The sequence below is a fragment of the Podarcis bocagei genome (assembly GCF_964188305.1).
Source record: "Podarcis bocagei genome assembly, chromosome: 2".
Taxonomy (NCBI): domain Eukaryota; kingdom Metazoa; phylum Chordata; class Lepidosauria; order Squamata; family Lacertidae; genus Podarcis; species Podarcis bocagei.
Window position 1 is genome coordinate 7,159,569 of NC_138126.1, and position 10,547 is coordinate 7,170,115.

Here is a 10,547-nt window from a genome sequence, read left to right on the forward strand (position 1 = left end):
GGGACACGGGTGGCACTGTGAGTTAAACCACAGAGCCTAGGGCTTGCCAATCAGAAGGCTGGCAGTTCGAATCCATGCAACAGGGTGAGCTCTTGTTGCTTGGTCCCTGCTCCTGCCAACCTAGCAGTTCGAAAGCACGTCAAAGTGCAAGTAGATAAATAGGTACCGCTCCGGCGGGAAGGTAAACAGCGATTCTGTGCACTGCTCTGGTTCGCCTGAAGTGGCTTAGTCATGCTGGCCACATGACCCGGAAGCTGTACGCCAGCTCCCTCGGCCAGTAAAGCGAGATGAGCGCCGCAGCCCCAGAGTTGGCCACGACTGGACCTAACAATCAGGAGTCCCTTTTATGGGAGTCGGAACTTAAGAGGTTAAGTTGTTCCCATGATGCCTCAGCATTCTGACGTCAGATTTGGAAGCTGGGAGGAGTTTTCCTGTCTGTTCCCTCTCGGTCGTTGAGAGAGAGAGACGCAGTTTGTCATGGCTGCGAGGAGTCCGGGAATTTTCTGAGAAAATGATGAAATAAAGAGCTGTAAATGGACATTACTGTGCTCTGTGTGTTTGTCGGAAACTAAGTGACAGTTTGCTGCTGTGTTTTACTCTGCTGGGCGTGCATGGAAGAAGCAGATTGCACCGCTGAGAGGGAAGCGTGCCGGACCGCTGTAAAGAGCTAATTGGATTATAAATCAATTAGCACGTCAAGGACTAATCAATCCATCTACACCTTTACCAATTCCAGTTTGTAAAACAGTGATTGAATTCCCCCAAACCTCAGGCCTTTATATACATTATTTACACAATGAGTCCCATCTGATTGGCTGATTCTGCTTCCCTCCTGGAGCCTGATTGGTCTTCTCCTGCAAGCCAATCAGTTGTTGCATTTTAGAATCCTACCTGCCTATTGTTCTAGGATCCAAGCTTAGTACATAAGCGGAAATCACGAAGCGGTTGGGGGGGGCAGTTTGCAGCTAGATTGTATGTATCACTCCCCGCCACAAACTCCTGTGGCTCTCGCATAGCTCACAAGCAAACCTTCCCACCTTTTGGACTTTCTGTCCCCTCCAAGCATCAGATTCCACCCCCACCACCCCATTTAGCTAAGGACTCATTTCCATTTAATTTAGCAGTTGGAGCACTGAAGGGCAGAAGAAGGAAAGTCGCCCCCACTCCTTTCCCTGCAAAGTGTCCTTATTTAAACTGTCATCATTTGCACCTCTGAAACTGCAGCGGCGCTTCATGTTCCATTTTGAACTGTGGCTGCTTGCAAGGGAAGCGGGGGCAGGGCACCGTAGAGCTACGGAAACAGTAGAGCAATTCCTCCCCCTGGGTCCTGCTGTTGTACGAATGGGAACCTGGCTTAGGAGTCAACACCTAGGGGCCAAGGTCCTTTCAGGCACCCAATGAAATATTTGAGGCTGCCCCTCCAAAATTTATGGGCGTTGCCATTCAAATGGTATGTGTGCACTGCATCTTGTGGTCAATTATGTAGGGCAGGGCTTAACTACCCCCCCGCCCGATATTTTATTCAAGTTGGCATCGCTGAAACCAAGAATGAATATATACTTTCCTATATCTGTATTCCTATATCTGTATTACAGTAACCAAAGTTGGTTACTAAGAGTATGCCCCTGGTCGCCAAAGTAAGCTTTCGAAAGTGTTTCCTCCATTGCAAAGTTTGCCAGGTCCACTGGCCCATCTCGACCATGAAATCCTCTTGGTGATTTCTCAAAAACATGTTTTCTCTCCAGCTCTGCACCTGCCCAGTGAGCCAAGCAGAGAGTCCACGAGGTTGCAGACAGGAAACTTCTTCCCCTGTATAATTATCAAAATCACAGTGGTGTAGTCCTCTACTCGCACCAAATCTTGTAGGATTTCCCCTGAGACCAATAACCTAAACTTCAGAATCAAGGAGAAAATGAGCCCACATCTTGTAAGAAGCTTGAAAGAAGATTGATGCCATAAATGCTTGTCAAAATATTAAGCATCACTGAGAGCCTGGTCTGAGGTTCAGGGCAGGCAGGGACTGTGAAGGTGGGAAGCTTTTTATTGCTAGCTTTAGCTCTGCATCCATGGCTAGAGCCCAGGTGTACCACTGAAGTCACTCCTTGTCATGGTCACTGCTAGGATGATATCACTGCTGTTGCTGCTGCTGCTGCTTATGCCTGAGGCTGTCTGTGGGACTCAGGCAGGGAAATGCTCTGTGAATCTCATGCGACTTCAAAATGAACCAGTGAATTATTACAGGGCAGGGGACCATCTCATTTGTGGGATCATCTCACCAAAAACTGCTTTATTTAAACCATACAACTTCTCTCGGCCCCCATTAACCGTGATTACCGAGTAAGTAACTATATACCACTTGGCTGCTGGAGAAAAAACATGAAATCAGTTAAGGTAAAGGGATCCCTGACCATTAGGTCCAGTCGTGACCAACTCTGGGGTTACGGTGCTCATCTCGCTTTATTGGCCGAGGGAGCCGGCGTACAGCTTCTGGGTCATGTGGCCAGCATGCCTAAGCCTCTTCTGGCGAACCAGAGCAACGCACGGAAATGCCATTTACCTTCCCGCCGGAGCGGTACCTATTTATCTACTTGCACTTTGACGTGCTTTCGAACTGCTAGGTAGGCAGGAGCAGGGGCCGAACAACGGGAGCTCACCCCATCACGGGGATTCGAACCACCAACCTTCTGATCGGCAATTCCTAGGCTCAGTGGTTTAACCCACAGCGCCACCTGCATTGAAATCAGTTAGCTGTTCATAACTTTCATGTTAGTGTTCCAGATGTGGCTCACCTTATGTAGATATTTTTTTGAAAAAATGATATATGCAACCTTGATCTAGCAATCTATACTCTGCTAAGGAGAAGGCAGTGCAGACTGAAGATTTCTTCTCTGGTGCCAAGCATAAACCCACCACATCCTTAACACATCCCCCTCACTGCTGTGGCTGTCAGCGAATTTCACTGCCAGAAGGGAGATGCAGGGAAATGGCTCAAGTAGTCTTTAAGGCCTTCTGGTGGTTTATTTCCGCGGAGGTTCTCAACATGTGGGTCCCCAGATGTTGTTGGACTGCAACTCCCATCATTCCTGAGCTCTGGCCTTGCTAGCTAGGGGTGATGGGAGTTGTAGATCAACAACATCTGGGGACCCACAGGTTGAGAAAGGCTAGGACTCCATTGCCCATAACTAAGTGTGAAAGTTACATTGCTCTGTGGTCAGCCACTTAGAAGTAAATCCCAATAAGCAAAATGAAGATCACTCCCAGTTAAGTGGAACCCGGCAAATCTATAGCATCCTTTGATCAGCTTCCAAGCATATCACAAACTTCTGAAATAAATTTGATTCTGTTCTTTGAAGGCTGAGGACCTTCTATCCCAAACTATAAATTCTACAATGTTTTAGGAAAGTGGCAAATTAATATCCAACTTGCAACCAGGGTCTGTATCGGTCCCCCAATAAAAACATAGGAATAATTATTTGAGGATGCACTGTTTCGAAGCGTATGGTGCCTGGAAAGGCTTCCGATTTATAAAAAGGAAGAATTTGGCATCCCTCCCATCCCCCACCCACAATGACTGGAGAACGGCAGCCTGTCACAACTGCTGCATTTAATGTTTTGCAGTATCTCAGAACAGAAGTACTGGCACATCCTGTCTTTCTTGCTTGCTGTTCAGGAGTTTAATCTGGAACCTTCACTTTTACCCAACACCACTTTGGGCTACAACCTCTTTGAAACCTATTTCGATGACAGAGTGGTTTCGAATGCAATGCTGGATGGGCATTCTGGTGGGGAAATGAATATTCCAAACTACAACTGTGGAAGACGCAAGAACCTCTTGGCTGTTATTGAAGGGGCTGGATCGGACATTTCTACCCATGTTTCTTGCATGTCGGGCATCTTCAAAATCCCACAGGTAGGGACTGGGATGGTCACCAGTCAGGGAAGCTACAGTGGTGGATTTCCTGCATTAGAGAGACCTCTGAGCTCCCCTTCGACTCTAGCACTCTTCATTTTTTATAAGGATTCTCTTAAAATTATTTATAATAGCCTGAGGTGTCCTAAGAGCATGAGAAACACCCTGAAGCTGGTTCAGCCTATAAGGCAGTCTAGTCTAGCATCCCATTTTCAGCCGAACAGAAACCACTTCTGGGAAGTCTGCAAGTGCGGTCTGAGTGAAAAGCCACTCTTACAACTTTTGATTCCCAACAACTGGCTTTCAAGACCATGGTGCCTTCAACAGTGGAGGAAGAACATGGTCCTTGCGGCTAGTAATCATTGATAGCCTTCTCCTCCTTGTCTAGTCAGTCCCTTTTTTGCTTGTTATTAACATATATCTGATATTCTTCCTTTCCTCGCTAGCTCAGTTATGGTTTTGCTCTTACTGATAAAACTCAGTTCCCTTTTGCCTACCAAATGGTTCCCAAAGAAGAAATTCAGTACCGGGGGATTGTCAAGTTGCTCCTGCATTTCGGATGGACATGGATCGGCCTCTTTGCTCCAGACAATGACAGCGGAGAAAGGTTCTTAAGTTCCTTAACACCTATGATGATCAGCAGTGGAATCTGTGTTGCCTTCTCAGAAAAAATACAACAAAGGACTCTGTACCAGATTTCAATACGGAGGGAGCCACCTGTTATGTGGAGAAAAGTCAATGTCTCTGTCTACTATGGGGATGCTTCCAATCGATTTGACCCAATCATCATGGTACAAAGGATACTTGAAAGGGTTCAAACTTGGGGGAAAGTCTGGATCACAACAGCTTTTCAGGACATCAACATAAACTTATCTTATGGTATTAATACCTTCATGTATATCCATGGTTCTTTGTCTTTCATAATGAAGACCAGAAAATGGACAAAATATGAATACTATAAGCCACAGTCGGGCACAACACTACGATTTTGGGATGAATCATTTCATTGCTTATGTTCGGAGGCTGTATTGCCCATGAAAGGTTGGATAAGATGCACAGAGAAAGAGAAACTGGAGATTCTTCCCCAAGAGGAGATTGAAAGGGCCCTGTCACAAGACAGCTACATTACGTACAGCAGTGTCAAGCTGTGGCACTTGCCTTAAATTCTGCCTATTCATCCAGATCCAAACAGATGCTGATGATGGGTAGAGGGGACAGGTTGAGACTTGAACGACTGCAGCCATGGCAGGTATTCCTCCCCGCCCCCTTGGATCCTTGTCCTGCACCCAGAATCCAATCCAACTGCCTCACCCGTGATAGCATTTCCAAGGCATATCTAACGTGTGATTCTCCAATGCTATTTGGCTTGCTTTGGTGGCATCAGAAGACATTCCATGGTTCAGTCACCATTCTCTAGTGATAAATTAAGAATGCAACTCAGCTTTCCCCCAATTTCCCCCCTCTCCCTCTGACTTCCCTCAACTTCCTCTTCTGGTGTGTGTTTTTTTGGGGGGGAATATATCTTGTTGATTTTCATGATCTGATATGTTGTAATATGATAAAAATGCAAAATCCAATAGATAGATAGATAGATAGATAGATAGATAGATAGATAGATAGATATGAATGGAACTCAGCAGTGACTGTGAAAAGCCAACAACATTATTCTTATGAGTCCAGAAGTGCACTAGCGCTACTTTGGAGGAGACTAGAGTGAAAAGTGAAAAGAGATCAATAATTTCCATGTTTTCGCAATTCTGTTTTTCTCCTGTCAGTCCAGCTCCACCCTTTCTTAAGAAACGTCCAGTTGTTTAACACCTCCAGGGGCGGATTGTATTCGGATGAGAATGGAGACCTGGCAGCTGACTATGATATTGTGAACTGGGTGATGTTTCCCAACAAGTCTCGTGGCAGAGTGAAAGTTGGGAGTGTAGAGAGACAGGCAGCCTCTGATTTAAAGCTCACCATTAACGCAGAAGCCATCGTGTGGCCCTTGCAGTTTAAAGAGGTAAATGAATTTTTTATGTGCTTCTTTCCCGCTGAGATTTATTAAACCCAAATTATTTACAGGGTTTATCTATATGATACTGGAAATTATTTTATTTAATTCATATGCAGACTATAATCTAGGCCTCACCTGCTGCACCCAAATTCGCACCATAAACGCTGTTGGGGAAATTGATTTGAATTGGAAAATTTAGTAATTTCCCACCAAGCTGGAGCTCAAACTGCATGCTGGAGTGGGGTTGGGTCCCATACACTCTCCCAAAAGCTTTATAAATACATGAAAATAAACTAGGGCAAATAATGTTTTTGTGTGTGAGCGAGCAGTATAATTCTATATGATATAAATCTGCAAAATCCCAGTGGCGTCCTGATTTGATTGGTGATGAAAAATGCTGCAACAATAACTAATAACATGCATCCCTGACTAGCCTTGTTTAACATTTTTAATGAAAAGTTTCCATGCTCCGACATCCAGACATTTGTCTGCCTGAAGTCATCAATCACCCCTGGCTCTGTGCCCTAGACCCAGTGCCAATGAAAACTGCACAGATTCCCTTTTCTTAACACCTGTTTCCTGTCCTAGTATATCATCAGGCCTGTGATATTTCCTCTGCTCTGCCATTGCTGGGGCAGCAAAAGTTGTTTCTAAACTAGATACTTATGCATCAGCAGTATTTAAATACAAAGGCGTGGGGGGGTTAGGGTCCTTCCACACCTCATGACTCAATTCCACATCTCTAACCATTTCCCCTTGATGATCCTTCACTCTATTGTCAGATTGTGCCTTGCGCCAGGTGTACTGAAAGCTGTCGCCCTGGATACGCCAAGGTGGTTCAAGAAGGACAACCGGTTTGCTGCTACGCTTGTGCTCTGTGTGCTGAAGGGACAATCTCCACTCAGGAAGGTGCGTGACTCAAGAGGAGAAGGCATTCCTTGGGGAAACAAAGATAGGCCGAAGATTCTCTCAGCAGAGATTATCTGTGAAGATCCTAAATACGTCTTTGGAACGTGAAACCATTCTTGGCTACTGTGATGTTAAGTTCCAAAAAGCAGGATTTCTCAAACTGCAGGCCTGGAGGTGGCACCAGTGGGTGATGTAGAGGCATTTCTTGGAAGAATTTGAATAGAGATTTACTCAGAAATATAAGAGGCCAGCATGTTAAAACCATCAGAAAATACAGGGAATAAAGAGAAGGGTGGTTAGAGAGGGAATGTGTTATACGGTGGTACCTCGGGCTAAGAACTTAATTCGTTCTGGAGGTCCGTTCTTAACCTGAAACCGTTCTTAACCTGAGGAACCCCTTTAGCTAATGTGGCCTCCCGCTGCCACCGCACGATTTCTGTTCTCATCCTGAAGCAAAGTTCTTAACCCGAGGTACTATTTCTGGGTTAGCGGAGTCTGTAACCTGAAGCATCTGTAACCCAAGGTACCACTGTATAAACAAAATGTAAATGTAAAAAGGCACAAGGGGAATCATAGAATCGGGGTTAGAAGGGACGCCAAGTCCAACCACCTGCCAATAAAGGAATCTCAACTAAAGCATCCATGACAGATGGCCATCCAACCTCTGCTTGAAAACCTCCAAAAAAGGGGAGTTCGTTCCACAGTTGAACTGCACTTTCAAGCGTAGATGTTTTGGAATGTAGCAGAACAGATTGTTGTTGTTGTTTAGTCGTTTGGTCGTGTCTGACTCTTCGTGACTCCGTGGATCAGAGCACGCCAGGCACTCCTGTCTTCCACTGCCTCCCGCAGTTTGGCCAGACTCATGTTTGTAGCTTCGAGGACACCGTTCAACCATCTCATCCTCTGTCGTCCCCTTCCCCTTGTGCCCTCCATCTTTCCCAACATCAGGGTCTTTTCCAGGGAGTCTTCTCTTCTCATGAGGTAGCCAAAGTATTGGAGCCTCAGCTTCACGATCTGTCCTTCCAGTGAGCACTCAGGGCTGATTTCCTTAAGAATGGATAGAATGGCAGAACACATTAGGACCACTGAATTCTATTACCTTCCTTTCAGATGCAGACTATTGCACCACATGTGCAGAAGATCAGCACCCAAACAAGCACCGAAATCAATGTGTCCCCAAGGTTATCACCTTTCTTGCCTATGAAGACTCTTTGGGGATCACATTGGCATCTTTTGCCCTATTCCTCTCCTTAACCACGGGTTTTGTTTTTGCCATCTTTATTAAATACATGGAAACTCCCATAGTCAAAGCCAATAACCGAGACCTCTCCTACATACTTCTTGTATCTCTCTTGCTTTCCTTTTTGTCCTCCTTCCTTTTCATCAGCCGCCCAAGGAAAGCGACCTGCCTTCTCCGGCAAACAGCCTTTAGTGTCATCTTCTCAGCTGCTGTTTCTTCTGTGTTGGCAAAAACCATCACGGTGGTGCTGGCCTTCCTGGCTACAAAGCCAGGGAACAAGGTGAGAAGATGGCTGGGGAAAAGTCTGGCCAACTCCATTATCATTTCCTGTTCCAGTGTCCAAGTTCTCATCTGCACCATCTGGCTGGGCATCTCTCCCCCATTCCCAGACTCTGACATGCACTCCCAGCCTGGAGAGATCATCCTCCAATGCAACGAAGGGTCTGTGGCCATGTTTTATGGTGCTCTTGGCTACATGGGCTTCCTGGCTGCCATCTGCTTCACGGTGGCTTTCTTAGCCAGGAAGCTGCCTGGGGCCTTCAATGAGGCCAAGCTGATCACCTTCAGCATGCTGGTCTTCTGCAGTGTTTGGGTGTCCTTTGTGCCCACCTACCTGAGCACCAAGGGGAAGTACATGGTAGCCGTGCAGGTCTTCTCTATCTTGGCCTCCAGTGCTGGGCTTCTGGGCTGCATCTTCCTTCCCAAGTGCTACATAATTGTCCTGAGGCCTGATCTGAATACAAAGGAGCACCTCACAATGAAATCGAAGTGAGACATCTTATTCTTTGATGTTCATGTTACAGGTAGGTAGCTGTGTTGGTCTGCCATAGTTAAAAAAACACACAAAAAAACCCCCTCCCAGGACATTCTATACAAGATCTCAAAGTAGCTGTTTTACTACAAAGGAATTTCAGAAATAGACTGGAAAGAGAAGCTGCTGAATTGCAACTCATTACCAAACTCAAAACCATGGAGAGACCTGGTTTGAACAAAGACATTGGATTCTTATCTCATTATACATGACTAAGCCATTTTTCACCTTCTCACCCCTTGCCTTTTCCTGGAAGACCTATTGCAGTCGTTAAGAGTCGTCAACAGGCTCATCTCAGCTATCTGCCAATCTCCCATTCCCACCACCCTTCTGAGTAATACCCCTCCCCACCTTCTCACTATATAGAAGGATCTGGCAACTTCTGTTTCAGTGTATCTGAAGAAGTGTGCATGCACACGAAAGCTCATACCAAGAACTAACTTAGTTGGTCTTTAAGGTGCTACTGGAAGGAATTTTTTTATTTTGATGTTCATGTTAGCTGCCCTTTTTAGCAAGCAGTTCTGTTAAGCTGAGATGCCACAAACTGGACCCAAGGCCTTAATTCACCATTAAATTAAGATGTTAACTAAATGAAGCCTCTTATTCTCAAAACTTCCAGTTCTGCAGATAGATTTGACATTAAAATATTTCTTTCTTAAACCCTGTTCAATTGATGGGCTGTTGATGAAACGTGTGGGGTCAGGCCACTGTCCAATTTATTCACGGCAAGCATGTCAGAAGATAGATGCTCTTGTTTGTATGTGATGCCAGTAAAAGGTTTGATGATGATGATGATGATAGATGCTCCTTTTTCCCTGGCGGAGGAGGGAGAAACTGGGCAGAAGTAGCTCGGCAGGGGATTTGAAAAGGAATCCCTTAATCAGAGGAGGAGAGGAAAGATGAGGACTTACAGCATTAAGTGATGATACTGAGCATTAAACGGCTCAGAATCACAATACTTCATGGACCACTCTCTCCTATGAACCTATCCGGACCCAGAGATCATCATCTGAAGCCCTTCTTCATGTGGCTCCTCCAGGAGAGGTCCAGAGGGTGGCAACAAGAGAACGGGCCTTTTCTGTGATGGCTCCTCATTTGTGGAATACCCTCCCCAGGGAGGTTTGCCTGGCGCCTTCATTATTTATAATTTAGGTGCTAGGCAAAAACTTTCCTCTTCAACCAGGCCTAGGGCTGATTGATGTCCCATGCCCTTTTAAATGTGTTGTGGGAGAGGGGATTATTTGTTTTTGTTCTTATTGATATTATGTATTTCGTGTTTTTTGTATTGTAATTTTATGTTGTGAACTGTCCTGAGATCTACAGATGAAGTACGTTATACTACTAAAAATAAAAATAAAAGTAAATTGCATCCCATTTTCATAGTCATACTGAGCATGCCCTCCTCCTTAACACGTAATAATACTTCTTCACGAGATACATTTTGTATCAGCAGGCCCTTCTTTGTGTGTCTCCTCCATGAGAGGTCTGAAGGATGGCTGCCTAATAACAGGTGTGTGATTGACACCAGAATTAGTATTATGGTGGTCTGGTAGGTAAAGGACCCCTGGACGTTTGTCTGCAGACCACTTTCCAGGTCATGTGGTCAGCATGCCTAAACTGCTTCCAGCGCACGGAACACTGTGACAGAAGCCAAAGCTCACAGAAACACTAGGAG

General features: G+C 45.4%; 1 protein-coding gene across 3 annotated transcripts; it reads left to right on the forward strand.

Moving 5' to 3' along the window:
* Nucleotides 1-1,700: 1,700 nt before the first annotated feature.
* Nucleotides 1,701-8,855, forward strand: LOC308580883 (vomeronasal type-2 receptor 26-like). 3 transcript variants are annotated; one of them, XM_081183153.1, is made up of 6 exons: nt 1,701-2,337; nt 3,619-3,910; nt 4,357-5,159; nt 5,686-5,918; nt 6,695-6,821; nt 7,932-8,855. In XM_081183153.1, the coding sequence occupies exons 3-6, from the start codon at nt 5,153-5,155 to the stop codon at nt 8,831-8,833; spliced, it is 1,269 nt and encodes a 422-aa protein (XP_081039279.1). In that variant the 5' UTR covers nt 1,701-2,337; nt 3,619-3,910; nt 4,357-5,152; the 3' UTR covers nt 8,834-8,855. The 3 variants fall into 3 exon arrangements, 2 of the variants coding, with proteins under 2 accessions (XP_081039279.1, XP_081039278.1); XM_081183152.1 differs by having other exon boundaries at nt 5,691-5,918; XR_014004854.1 differs by lacking the exons at nt 6,695-6,821; nt 7,932-8,855 and having other exon boundaries at nt 5,691-5,795.
* The last annotated feature ends 1,692 nt before the right edge of the window (nt 8,856-10,547 follow it).

What these genes read in the sequence shown, in the direction of transcription:
- LOC308580883 (XM_081183152.1), top strand. Translation starts at nt 5,103, where the DNA reads ATGCTGATGATGGGTAGAGGGGACAGGTTGAGACTTGAACGACTGCAG. An exon ending in AACGACTGCAGCCATGGCAG is followed by an intron (nt 5,160 to 5,690) that starts GTATTCCTCCCC and finishes CTGTCAGTCCAG; the next exon opens with CTCCACCCTTTCTTAAGAAA. An exon ending in GGCCCTTGCAGTTTAAAGAG is followed by an intron (nt 5,919 to 6,694) that starts GTAAATGAATTT and finishes CTCTATTGTCAG; the next exon opens with ATTGTGCCTTGCGCCAGGTG.